General features: G+C 38.6%; 2 protein-coding genes across 2 annotated transcripts; both read left to right on the forward strand.

The window, feature by feature from the left end:
* Positions 1-13: 13 nt before the first annotated feature.
* Positions 14-5,117, forward strand: ntan1 (N-terminal asparagine amidase). Its single transcript, XM_082537442.1, has 10 exons — positions 14-382; positions 1,371-1,473; positions 2,288-2,353; positions 2,793-2,901; positions 2,996-3,069; positions 3,152-3,205; positions 3,303-3,356; positions 3,439-3,536; positions 3,855-3,968; positions 4,077-5,117. The coding sequence occupies exons 1-10, from the start codon at positions 302-304 to the stop codon at positions 4,245-4,247; spliced, it is 924 nt and encodes a 307-aa protein (XP_082393568.1). The 5' UTR covers positions 14-301; the 3' UTR covers positions 4,248-5,117.
* A 1,028-nt stretch (positions 5,118-6,145) lies between these two features.
* Positions 6,146-13,398, forward strand: LOC309708900 (mpv17-like protein). Its single transcript, XM_082537251.1, has 4 exons — positions 6,146-7,289; positions 9,376-9,446; positions 9,645-9,674; positions 11,029-13,398. Exons 1-4 carry the CDS (start codon positions 6,986-6,988, stop codon positions 11,236-11,238), a joined length of 615 nt encoding a protein of 204 aa, XP_082393377.1. The 5' UTR covers positions 6,146-6,985; the 3' UTR covers positions 11,239-13,398.
* Positions 13,399-13,823: the final 425 nt, after the last annotated feature.

A 13,823-nucleotide genomic window follows, 5' to 3' on the forward strand; every position in this document is an offset into this window, starting at 1 on the left:
GAGATGGAGGGACCTTAAAATGATCTCCACAAAGTAGTTAAAAAAGCTCTGTGTTGACACAAATCTCATACTTTTAACGAAGAACATAAGGAATCTCTAACTCAGCAGTAGGGGGCGCTAATGCTTCACCTGGTGCATCCGACTGTGAAGCGACGAAGAAAAGTCTTCCAGGAAGTTCAAGTAGATGGGTGCAACCAATGACTGTACTGAGTAATGAATTCAGTATGTGGTATTTAAAGATAGTAATATGAAGTTTTTGCTCTTCGTGACAACCACTGTAAAGTTCACATAGCCTGAAGAAATGCCTTTGTTCATTCAAAATAAACCGCTTGACCGCATAAGATCGACAGCGGACCTGTTCGACAAAAATCCACATTTACAGGTTTGTTTTTGCAAAAGTGGCTACTCATCCTTTTCATTTAATAGGAATTGTCTGTATATCGTTATGCTAACAAAATCGCTGTTGATAATTTACTAACATAACAGATTTAACTGTCTCTAAAGTAACCAAGTAAGTGTCAGTGGTTGTAAATCTGTGCATGAAGCAAAAAACCAAACCTAATAAGTTACACAGGAATGATTTATAGAACTGCACTACGACTACGTTTCAGGTACCTTAAATATAGATTCCGTTTATAGCTATAGATATCCAGTATGGACTAATAACGAACATGAAAAAGATTCAAACCCTCAATAACAGTAACATCCACATAAACAAATACTTTACACATAAATGTCGCTTTGCCAAATCTCAATTCCATCACAAATCCTCGAGATCGGTAGGATACCTGTGCTTAGCTCAGAATAAGATTCATTCTAGCCTTCTAGCTTTGTTCCTTTATTTTGGTAATCTAGTCTTCAAATCTTCTTTAACTGTATGTCATTAGTTAGTTGTTTTTTGTTTTTGTTTTTTGGTAAGGGGAAGTTGAAAGATAAATAAAATAACAAGATAAATGAAAAATAATAATTAAAAAATTATTCACTTCGTTTATTGCACTGGTCTCATTTCAGCTCAGTGAGAGAGTCTTCACTGCACCTTGCTTTTGTTTATGGTCACACTATTGTGTCTCTCAGTCATACTGTGAGAGTGGAGCAGACAGTGAGAGGAAAAGTGAAATAATATTAAGTTGCTGAAAATTGCAAATTGTTGCAGGAAGTGCAATAAAACTACCTAACTAAAGTTTCACCGAACATAACTCCTAGTAACCCCCTGTAAACCTGCTGGCCCGCATCCCGTCGTCCCCAATAATTGATCCAGCTTTACGAGTCAGGATCAGAAAAAATATCCGAGTCAACTACTAAATCAGTTTGTGTTGTTTTCTTTGTTTTATCACTTTGAACCATTTAACTATTTTGCTTTCATGTCACAGGAAAAGGCAAAAGCATTTCGGTCTAAGCCGCTTGTTGATGTTGATCCAAAGTGCCTCCTGTATGTCCATCAGAGGGAGTTTGCTGCAACAACACCAGCAGACAGTGAGTAAAACAAAATACTGGAACCAGATGACCTCATCGCAAGGCTGTATACACACTGATACATAAGACTTTTATTATGTCTACACCTTACCCTCACACAGCTTTGATCTTTTAGGGCCCACATAACAGAGATGGGTGGAGATGCTGTTGAACCAATTTTAGCTTGAAAACTCAAGGGTTATGTTTTGGCAGGCAGAAACAGAGGCTACTGAAAAAGAAGACATAGACATTTTCACTTACCAGTTTTGTCATATCAGTTACAAAAATGAAGCCGAAGACTTGCAGCTAAGCTCTCACACATTTTGTAATTTTACTCCGCTTGTGTCTGCACTTTACTTTAATTGCCAAAGCGTTAAAGTGATGGATGGATAACGTGCCTGGTACCCACTCTAATATGTAGCAGTATATGGAATAAATCCCAGTCTATGTTTTCTGCCTTATATTCATGAATTACTTTCAGTGACAGTTCCACCTCATCATCAAGCTAGGTAAAGAAATCGTTGGGGTTACTTTTTGCCATTGCTGCTCAACCTCAAGTGTGAAAACTCTTGGCTCCATCATGTTGATTGGTTGCTTGTTGTTAAAACTTGTTGTTCTACAAGGCATTCAGCCAACAACAGAAACCTTAATAGTGTGTGATGAAGTCTGACCACTGAATAGCTTTTGGATCAAGAATTATTCTAAGCGTCACTCTGCTTTTATTTATTTATGGACTATTTGGTATAAAATTCAGCACTTCAGCATGTTTACTTGGTCTTCCAGATCATGTACTGCACTATAACAGTAACATGCTTTGTTGTCTTATTTTTAACAGAATGCGTTTCAGTCATTGGATCTGATGATGCCACAACCTGCCATTTGGTTGTGCTGCGGCACACTGGTGAGAAATCCTTTACCATATTTGGGGCGATCGTGGCTCAAGAGTTGGGCGTTCGTCTTGTAATCGGAAGGTTGCCGGTTCGAGCCCCGGCTCCAACAGTCTCGGTTGTTGTGTCCTTGGGCAAGACACTTCACCCGTTGCCTACTGGTGGTGGTCAGAGGGCCCGGTGGCGCCAGTGTCGCCAGTGTCTGGCAGTGTCCGGCAGCCTCGCCTCTGTCAGTGCGCCTCAGGGCAGCTGTGGCTACAATGTAGCTTGCCATCACCAGTGTGTGTGAATGGGTGGATGACTGAATGTGTAAAGCGCTTTGGGGTCCTTAGGGACTAGTAAAGCGCTATACAAATACAGGCCATTTACCATTTTACCATTTGTGCTAAGGCATTATAAAAGGAAACTGTATATTGAATTTGTGGTTAACAATTACGTTTCATTATTTCTTAGGAAGTGGAGCAGTTTGCCTAGGTCATTGTGACGGTTCCAGCACTTGGTCTGAAGTACCACTCCTCGTGAAAGCGGTGACATCACTGAGTGATGCTTGTAAGGAGGGCAGGTATGACACACACATAAAAAAAGCAGTAAAATTCCAGATTATTCAACTAATTAATTAATTAATTTACATTTCTCCTCTCCTTGCCAATATGCAGACTTGAGCTCCATCTTGTCGGCGGATTCAATGACGACTCAACAACATCCCATAACCTCAGCCTTGATATACTGGGTATAACCTTACAAACTTACTTCATGTTGGACTGCAGTGTAATGCAGCAGCATAACTTAAATGGCTTTTTATCACTTCACAGCAGCATTCCAGGTACAGAAGGAGGATATTCATCTGGAAACATGCTGCATCACAGGTAACTTTGATGTTTGTTTTAACTGTTGAAGACTGTTTAGATACACCTGTCAAAACAAAACCTTTGCTCTAATCGTGCCTTCGATTCGCTGTTGTAGAAATGAACGATGTGGTTGTTAATGGAACTCACAGACCTGTAGTATATGGAATTGGTAAGTGATACCGTTACAGAACAGGATCCAGTGCTTTCGTGGTATTCAGCCTTTAATATGTTGTGACTTTGTTTCTGAACAGGTGTAGATGTTAAAACAGGGGACGTTTACCCTGCCTCCTTCCCTCATAAAGGCCCTGCAGAGGAGCTGCGATCAGCACGGACCTTCACGGGAGGAGAGGTGCTCTGCAAACATGACATGATGAGATTTTTTTTGAGAGAAAAATGCATGTTTGGCTATACACAATTTTCAGTTGTCTACCTCATATTTAATCAGTCTGTTAATTTTGAAAGAGATCCTCAGATTACATCATCACTGATTTTTTTTTTTTTCTGACTTCCAGTACTTACTGAAGTGACTTAAAAATGTTTTCACAAGTCTGTGTTTTAATGGATAACGGATCTGGGATCTTGAAATTGTTGTTATTTTTATGTTTAGTTTTTGTTTTTTGCTGGCAAAAAACTGAAACATACCAATTAAAATAATCATCCCTTGCAGATGGTTAACATATATGACTCGAGTCGGGGACTTTTTCAAATCGGCCCGTGCACATGGTCTCAGAATCTGGATATTGCCTTCTGGTTGTCACAGAATGACGACACAATTTTAAAGGTAACGTTATTGGAAGTTATTGTCTTTGGTTGTTAACCAATGACAAGAAGCTTTTTTTGTGAGTATTTAAAACCGACTATGACTTTGGTATTTCGTCCTCTTATTTAGTACCTGTCCACCTCTCCGAGGGCTGAGCCACCGCACTTTGTCCAGCATATGAAGTCCACTATTCAATTCCTTTTAGACCACCCCAACTCTGAAAGCCTGTTTCCAGGGGGTCAACCACAGTTCTACCACAGGACGGAGACTGGGGACTGGGAGAGGGTTGTCCAGTCATAGAGTCCAACTCTTTTCTTGCTGAACCTTAACCCAGTAGCTGACCTTTTTTGTCTCTCAGCTCAGTGGGATGCATTGTGACCCTCTCACCTGATTTCTGTTCTGTGTTTATTGTGTCTTAAAATGGAGTTTACTTTACTTGAACATGTATCTGTTGAATTGCTTTCCTGACTCATCTGGCTGGTCCAGTGGAATGAGTAGAGGCAGTCTCTTTGTTCGTGCCTCTAATAGTTTTTCTCACTTTCAGGACTTCATACGAAGTGTGCTTTTCTGCAGCAAGTTCAGGATAAGGTCCTACTGCTTTTCTGTTTTCCCTTTTTAAAGGAAATCATTTACAGTGTTTCACCAGGTGTCCAAGTGCTGACCTTTTCCACATCATGGGTCCAGTATTAGCCAAGTGTTAGAATCAGTTTCAGATGTGACACAGCTCTGATTGATTACCTCCTCTCCCAAAGCCAGAAGACAGTAGACATATAAAAGTTAAGAAATCGATGTGCAGCAACAATTTCTATCATGTATTTTGATGAACAATTAAATTCTTCATTGTGTAATAGTTAAAGTTTATTTTTTGACTAAAAACACATCTACCATGTAAAAGATATTTTATCATAAACTATATTCTTTTGCAGACCTGGCTAAGAATATGTTTGTTTTACAAACTGCATGTGTACATGTGTATGGTATTCTGCAGTGTGGATGTTATGGATTGTTTTTTAATTAAAGAAAATGCGGTTTTACTAGTTTTGCCTGATTAAAAATTTCATGCATGGCCTTTTCATCAGTTGTGTTTTAAGGTGCTTGATAAATTCAGTGTAAATTGTTGGAACTTGTGAACATGCTGTATTTGTTGAGAAATAAATGTGAATGAGGAAATCTGTTTTGAATGCTCGCATTGTTCAGATCGAAAAATACATTTTTGGTTGATAATTTGCAACAGTTTGCTCAAATGCCATTTGTAAAAAGTGTCAATGTGTTTTATTAGATAAAATGTGTGTGTCTGTGCTCTAGATGCAAATCAGTACATTCCATTATCATTTTAAAACCTAGAAATCCCTACATGACCAGGTTCCTGCTCCTACAAATCTTCTGAGACATAAATTCCAGCAGTCAGCACCTCTATTCATCGGATCAGGGCCTTTTTCCGTGATCTAATTTTGAATCCATAGCAGAACACGTTTTGGAGGTGTTGGCATCTAAACTTTGGAAAGGCATTCTTCCTTCTGTCAGGTTACTTAAATCAATGCTTCATTTTCATTTTAAATGAGCTTTTCCTGCACCATACCCTTTGGATTACACAGTAGGTTCTTTGTAAGTATGCCTGTGTGAGTGCATGTACTTATGCTTGAATGTGTGTTTGTGTGTACTTTATGCCTAGGTGTGTACTGTGTGCTGGGTTATGTGCAGTGCTTAGGTTTTTATTTATTTATTCATTTTATTTTAATTTATTCTTCCCGGGGGGGGGGGGGGGGGGGGGGGGGGCAGGTATCCTAAATGGAAAGCTCCTTATTAGTGGCTTCAAATGTCACAAGAACTGATGAACTGGGGTCTGACAGTTCTTAAAGAATCTGTGTCTTCTGCTGGACTGCATTACACATGTATTGCAGGGGGGGGGGCAGTAAATAAAGGTCCTCATTCCTATAAATTCAGCAATATCTACAGTTGTTTGTGTCACTTTTAGATCAACTTCTTGTAGGATTGGTTTGATTCAATTCTTCTTCTTCTTTAGCTGTTCTCCTTAGGGGTCACCACACAGAACCATCTGCCCCACCTTATCCCTAGCATTCTCTTCTGTCACACCAACCCTATTATGGATTAAACACAATGGAATTTAGTATAATTAGTCAAGTATTTTACTGACTTACCTTCTGCTTGACTTTTGCATTGTGCTACTTTTATACCTCTACTCCACTTTATTGTGGATGTAAATTTTGTACTCTGTTCTCCAAACGATTTATTTGAAAGCTTTAGTTACTTATTATTTTGCTACCTATTAATGTTAGACCGTCATAGATTTAAATTAATATAAAGTTAACGTTATATACACATTTGTAAAATCATACCATACATACATAATTCTTCGATCCTGGGAACTGAAAAACACAGTTGTAGTCTCCGTCCTTGGTAGCCTGTGTTATTATAGCCTGTGTTAATATCCCCTGAACGGACCCTGTCAGTACTGCCAGTGATTTTCTGCAGAGAAGATTTAGGTTTGAAGTCGAGTCTTTGATCTGTTGCCCTTGAGATGATGGATCTATTAGCCTTGCCATGATGTAAAGAAGACATTATTTGACAGAGAAGCCTTCGCACTTCACGGTCTGGTTGTTCATAAAAGCGTCACTTGAGGTAAGATCCTCGCGGTGAAGCGGACATATTCCTCTGGACGTTCCAGCCCCGCCCCTTCAACGCTGCTTCTGTTTTTCACGTAAAAAAGGGGGCGTAGTAAATTTAAGCAGAAGGAAGCTACCTTTGCGCCGGCTGTCAGTCCAGTGCCGGTTACAGCTGTATGGTGTTTGCCAAGCAAGTATCTTAGCTATGATTTTGTGTTTTTATAGCGTAAATTACACGAGAAACGTAAAGACTCGGTGGTAGGTGAATACTGTGATGTGGAGAGAGTGAAGACCCGTGTGTGACTGTTAAAGTATACGCGTTTAGCTAGCACATCACAGTCAGTCGTTTTGTGGTTAAAAGGACTTGAAATAGGTTTTTATTTTCACTTCACGGGGTAACGGCAGCTAAAAATAATGCTAAAGCTGTTTTTAAGACATGCCCGTCGCTTTCCGTGGGTTACCAACGTGACACTGTACGGCTGCCTGTTCGCCGGGGGGGACTTCGTCCACCAGTGGTTCTCCGGGAGGGAGACCATCGAGTGGAGACAAACACGGAACGTCGCGGTGGTCGCGTTTAGTTTCCATGGCAACTTCAATTTCTTCTGGATGCGTTTCCTGGAGAGGAGATTTCCCGGGAACTCTATCGGGATGGTGATGAGGAAGCTGTTCCTGGACCAGACGACGGCTGCGCCCCTCGCCACCAGTGTCTTCTACACAGGTCGGTGGGCTGTGGGAGGCACAGGCTGGAGGATTTCTGACGGCGGTTAATGGTTAATCTCACAGCTGATCGCCTCTCTGTCCATTTGTAATCAGACCCATGCCCTCTCTGTGCTCCTTTCATGTGGCTTAATATCACCGCTTGTTCCTTGTCTCGTGACACAGACGAGCAGAGGTCAAGTGAAAGACATGAAAGAGTGGATTATTACCACTAACTGGGCGGACTACGACTGATACTGCCAGCAGATATTGCTTCATTACAGTGGTTTACTTTAGATGGGAAGTGATAAAATTCCTCCCTATCAGAACCCGGATCACAAAGGGACCTCAATCCTAGCAAGTTTTTAATAATAAATCCACAGAGGAAAAAATCAAAGAACACATGCTTATTTAAACATTTGACATATCTGCTGTCAAAGCTTATGATTACAGCTTTGAGAGTCGAGTCAAAGACTTAAATAACATTTAATTAAAATAATCGGATGAACAAAGACTTAGAAAGCAAGCAGAAAAGGAGAGCCAAGTCAGATTAAATGGAAAACAAATACTGAAAATAATACAAATGTGAAAAATGAAATCAGAATTGCATACTTTTTTGCTAGATTTAATTAGATTTTTATTATTCATCCAGAGCTCAAAAGAAATCCTCCAGAATGTACAAATAAGATTATAAGCGGGTTGTAATTTTCCTTGCAAAATACATTTTTGTTCATCAAATGACTAAAAATAACAGGAAACTGATTAGAATTTTCTTTAACATGCAGACCATTTGAGTTCTTGTATGTAGTCACTCCCCTAGAATGGCTCATTACAAACCAAAAAACCCCCCTGATTTTGTTCCCCAGTATGTGCTGATGTCGAGACATAATGCAGGGGGAAAAGATTTTTTGGGGGGTACCGTAGAAATGGTTTTATTCAGCAGAGCAGAGCAGCTCAGTTGTTTTACAGTATTCATTACTGCTGAGCAAAAGTTGTTGTGGACTCGGGCAGTATTTTCACAATAAGTTATTGTGTAGCTTGTGCTTTCATGAGGTCCAGAAGTGTCAGTAAGGCTCCAATCCACTCAGATACAATCATAACAATATACAGCAATATTGCTGGTATAAATTTATCAGAACTTGTTATTGCAGTCTGTCACAAAACCTTTCTTTTGTAACTTCTTCTCTAAAATTGCTTCTGCTCAAAAAAAACTACAGATTTTATAACTATAACCTTAAATGTTGAAAGTGCAATAATCGCTTTTGGACATAAACTATTGAAAGTTAAATTAAAAATTAACTAGAATCAAGATAGTATAGTAAAATTAATATTTTCCCTTTTTTGTTAGGGAATAATAACCAATACATGCGAGACAGATTAAAGAATTTATTCAGAAATGGAGATGGATGGATTTTTTAAAGCCAGACCAGCACGTTTAGTTAAACACTTAAATGACCTAACATGGACCTATTTGACTCACTTCAAATGTGGAAACAGTTGAATCCTTAAAAATTGAGATACAGAAATTAATGTATTTGGGGATTAGACTCAGATGACCCATCATGCCAGAATGAAATCCCAGCGGAGATATGATTTAGGACAGCATGCCCCGGAGTCTAAACGCTGCTGGTGGTGAAAATGAATACAGAAGCTTTAATAGAGTTCTGGCTGAGGGGTTTAAACAAGATGGGGTAGAGGTGGGGTCTGTGGGAACAGAGATTTAAAACATGCAAAGCAGAGGCTGATTGGCAAAAAGAAGGCGGGTGAGAAAATGATTGGACTAGAGTAATGACGTCAGTATTGAGATTGACAGTACAGGGAAGCGGTAGCCGTGTAGAAAACAGAAAAGCAGCTGAACACTCACGGAGGCAGGCAGATAAGTGATTACAGATCCTTATTGAACTTACACATACGCTTCATAAACTCCATAATGATAGTGGAAAACAGTGTACACTGGGTTATTGTACTAATTTTTGTTTCAAATGTGGCTATATGTTTATCAAGATCTTCAAAAAACATGACATGATTATTTAATATGTTTATACTGTACAAACTGCATTGATCTTCCTGCACTGCCTATAAATCAGTCAAATCTCATGTGCCTCCAGGTGTCAGTTTCTTGGAGGGCAAAGAAGACATCTTGGAAGACTGGAGAGAAAAATTCCTGAATACTTATAAGGTGAGTCACAGACACAGGCTGTTGTTTTCTAAAGTCGTGACAGTTAACAGTATCTGTTTCAAAGCAGAAGAGTCCAATGTGTTGAGTGCTCAAATCCCAAACATCCGCAGTTTTATTGGTACAAACCGTTTATTAGGTGCTCTTCTGATTATGTTTTCTAGTTCTTATTTTGTGCTTTGTTTGTATCTCTCTTCTCAGACAGGGCTAATGTTCTGGCCATTCATGCAGGTAAATATCAGCATCATCATTATCAGCTTATGTCCATTAATATAATTGGGTGAAGCTATGTAGAGTAATTGTGCAATAAAGTTCAGGGATGAAGGGTATTGAGAGGGGATTTCTTAAAATCAGCCTGCAATTCTTCAGCTGAGACACTTGAGTTAGAAAACACAAACACTGCACTTGTCTTTACTCGCAATGACAAGTGACAGAGCGCTCCTACACGTAAGAGACACTCACGGACTTGTGCTCTGTCACCGTCTGCTTTCTTTATTTATACAACAGGAATTAATACATTCGTTCAGTGACGTGTGTGCGTGTGCGTGTGCGTGTGTGTGTGTGTGTGTGCGCGTGCAGCTCGCTTGGAGCAACTGTGACCACATATTTTTCTCTGGGAAACAGTATTCTGACTCTGATTCAATGATCTGCTTTGCTACATTTCAACTATTTTCATCAAGCAAAGACCAAAAACAGATACCATCAGAAATCAAAGTCCATACAGTGAGATCAGCAGAGCAAGTGGCACATGGAGGTTCAGGTTTAGACATAACAAAAAAATAAGGACAATGCCAAGGTAGGAAGTAACACATGAAGAAAAACCAAGCTTAAGAAATAACCAAAAGACAAAATGGTAAATGTGGAGAAATGAAGGCTCACACTAAACACGAAGACAGAGACGAGGGAACTTGGAGGACAAATGCATTAGCATTAAAGGATGAGGCAAAGGAGAGAACTGAGAGGGGAATCACTGACACTTAGCACAAGTAATAAACTCAAAGTAGAAACTGAAACTTAAACAGAAACCCAGCTAAATGGGCATCCAAAAAACTCCATGAAAACCAGAGAAGAAACCTAAGTCAAATACCACAATAAAGTTACAGTTCATTGTACTGCATTAGCAGAAACATGAATCAAAACACAGGATTGTAAAATGATAGTTTATTACTATGAAACTATGAAGTAAAAGCAGAAATAAAATATCCTGTAGTATCACAAAAATCAATCTCACCTTCAAAAACAGCGGTGGGCTCAGTGGGTGAGCAAGCGACGATATGCCGTATGACCAGAGAGCAGTAGGACCGGGTTTGAATCAAACCCTTAGCCCTTAGCTACATGTCTTCCCCTCTCTCTCCCCGCTTTACTGTCTATCTACACCCTCTCTATCCAATAAAGGCTAAAAAAAAAAAAAGGCTAAATACGTATCTGGGGAAGTGTTTTTCTGTGTTTCTTACGTACTGCATTGGGTCATTGTCCACACCTTTTACCCTCCAGTTGCTATCCATACCACTGTGTTAAATAGCAATCAGTAGACATTTATGACATAATAGTGATGACGATATGCTGTTATCTCAATTTCTCTCAGTTTCTGAACTTTGCCTTGGTGCCTCTGTATGTGCGGACCACCTTCACTGGCTGCTGTGCCTTCATCTGGGCCACTTTCTTGTGCTTCTCACGTCAGACCGGTGATGGCACAGCTGGTGCTGCGCTGGCGTGGATGTTCCCTCATAAAGACGATGATGCCGAATACACTAAAGAGAAAGACAAGGTGGATGCCCCCAGCAAAGGGGCATGACTATGTAAACCCACACAGTAGCAGAGTCAGTCGTTTTTATGGAAGGTGACAAAACGTCAGCTGGACTAGTGGACTGCGGTCTAACTCAGCTGATGTTACACTAACACTGCCAAGGTCACAGGTCAAAGACTCGGTGAGATAAGAGTGAAAGTGCTGAAAAAAACTCCAGCATCTTGAATGTATATGCGGAATATTTTTATTATTTATGCAGTATATTAGCTCTGTGGGAAAACATTAAGATCTATCCTTCCATACCACAGTGACTATGACCATCGGCTCTTTTGTTCATTTTTATTAATGCCATCTTGTGTTTGTTCCACAAGTAAGGTCCTTTTTTAAAAAAAAAATTAACTTGATTTGCTTGATTTGCATCAAAGTGAAAAACGGAATAGTGTACAAATGATTTCCACCATGTGGACACTGGCAGCTAATTTATTAGCTTAGAATTTTAATTAATGATGATTTGAGTCACATTTTAAACATTTAAATCTCAGCTTAACCTTTCATCTTTGGCTGAAAGAGTGCCTGATCGCTAAGAAATATCCCAGATGTTTCCAGTTTACATTTTAGTATATGATGTATCGAATACAGACATACCCAGGTACCAGTTAGGATTGTCACAATGTACGATTTTTACCTCAAATGATTTTCATGGTCAAAATAATTCACTGATATTATTACAAAATCCATAAAAAAAATCAACAAAAAGAAAGTCTATAGGAATAGCTGTACAGACATGAAAGTAATAACAACTACAAAATTATCATAATTTCAGTTTTAAATATCACTGTTATTATGAATAACATCTATCCTGACACCTCTAGTACCAACAATATGTGATATTGTTTTATATGTTTGTATTATCAATTTATAGGTGGATCATTTTTACATAAGAACGCTAATGAACTGAGTGCACAGTATGAATCCATTCAAGCACAAGAAAAATGTAAGCAGATCTGAAAACACAGTTTTGATTTGCACATTTTCAGTCATCGTCATTTCACTATTTAATATGCAGTACTGAGAAAGTTAAAGGTTATGCCGTGTTGGTCTAATAAAAACTGGAAAAGCTTGTCTCAAACATCCATTTACTTGAAAGGAAGAAATGTTGCCTGCCTGTTTTTGTAACCTTTGTTAATATTATACCATCGCATGGGCTCAACCATCTGTATAAATATTACTTTATAGATACTTTATAGAACTTGCCTGCATAAAAAAATGTTAAATCAGATGCCTCTGGCTTTTATAAATCGAGTGCAGCTAGAGTACAGCAGTTTGTTATGTTATATATAGACTTTAATGGCATACTTCTCTTTTCTGTTTCACACAGATAATTAACTTTTTCTTTCTGTTTCCATGTACTACTGGGATTTATGGAGAGCTTTTTTGGTACGTTTGAGCCTAAAATATAGTTTGCGATTACATACTCATTCTGAGTGTGTGTGGCTATAACATTTCATCTGTCTCACAAGACGAAATTAGTGCTGTTAATAACATATTAATATATGAAGCACTGCTGGATCTGAGGTAAAGAAAAACATTTTAATCACTACTGTATCTTTTATCAGAGATTGGAGTGTATGTTTCTTAATAATAACTTCCGATTTCCTGACTGTATGTGTGCTGATACCCTGGAGCTGAAATGTCCAAGAAATGAATATTCCTTTTGTTTCTATGCTATTTTTCCAAAGTCAAAACCTTCTGTTTTTACTGGTTTTGTTGTCACAGAGCACAAATGGCTGCTGTTGACTGTGAAAACTCATCTAATTACTTCTGCACTAACCGCTGGAAATATAGTAATAATATTTATTGTTGAATAAATCGAGAAAATGTCATTCATTTATTGTTGGATTTTTTTCTTTTTACTGAGCACAGTGAGAACACCATTGTAGCTACACAAATGAAATGGACATTAATGAGCTTGTTCTTGTACCTACAACAGAACAATGGTCAATAGCCTCACAGTTTTTTTTCACAAAAGGTGCCTTTTGTTTGTTTTGGCTTGAGTTCAAGAGGAAAATCCCTCCTATGGATTACTTGCCATTTAGATGGACTACAGGTATTTTGAGAATCAAAGCTTGTATATAAAGCACTTCCCACTCATTGAACTGTATAGCCTTTGTACGCAGTTTTACAAGGTAGTAAACTTAAACAATGAAGCTTCCTTTTTTCCATTAAAGTGGTTTCTAAATTTGTAACAGATTGTTCAAAAAGATGTTTGCCTGATTTTCCATAAAGCAAACTGACCAACTGTGTGAAAACACCTGCTTCTTAACCTTTGTCAGTTTTATATGCATGTGAGTCAAAGAAAAGCCTAAGGAGACAAACTGTTGAAGTGCTCTCACCAGAGACAGTATATAATATTAAACTACTAACTTGCAATACACTGAATACAATCATCAAAAACATTAATGTGTACTATGAAAATTAGTAGGCCTATTGTTTTCAGATAACGTTTCCTTACTTATCCCTTAAGTTGGGAAACGGGTTTATTACAACAGTTCACTAAGTTCATCATAACGAGTAACAAAATAGCTAAAAAAGCAAAATAATAAAAATATTTCAATAAAATGACAGCGTTGTTT

Source organism: Aulonocara stuartgranti, assembly GCF_965226115.1.
Source record: "Aulonocara stuartgranti genome assembly, chromosome: 6".
NCBI classification, from domain to species: Eukaryota; Metazoa; Chordata; class Actinopteri; order Cichliformes; family Cichlidae; genus Aulonocara; species Aulonocara stuartgranti.

Excerpts from the sequence above, each read along its gene's own strand:
- ntan1 (XM_082537442.1), top strand. The coding sequence starts at position 302 with ATGCCTTTGTTCATTCAAAATAAACCGCTTGACCGCATAAGATCGACA. Across the intron at positions 2,902-2,995 it reads GATGCTTGTAAGGAGGGCAG|ACTTGAGCTCCATCTTGTCG; the intron begins GTATGACACACA and ends GCCAATATGCAG. Across the intron at positions 3,206-3,302 it reads GGAAACATGCTGCATCACAG|AAATGAACGATGTGGTTGTT; the intron begins GTAACTTTGATG and ends TCGCTGTTGTAG.
- LOC309708900 (XM_082537251.1), top strand. The coding sequence starts at position 6,986 with ATGCTAAAGCTGTTTTTAAGACATGCCCGTCGCTTTCCGTGGGTTACC. Across the intron at positions 7,290-9,375 it reads CACCAGTGTCTTCTACACAG|GTGTCAGTTTCTTGGAGGGC; the intron begins GTCGGTGGGCTG and ends ATGTGCCTCCAG. Across the intron at positions 9,447-9,644 it reads AATTCCTGAATACTTATAAG|ACAGGGCTAATGTTCTGGCC; the intron begins GTGAGTCACAGA and ends CTCTCTTCTCAG.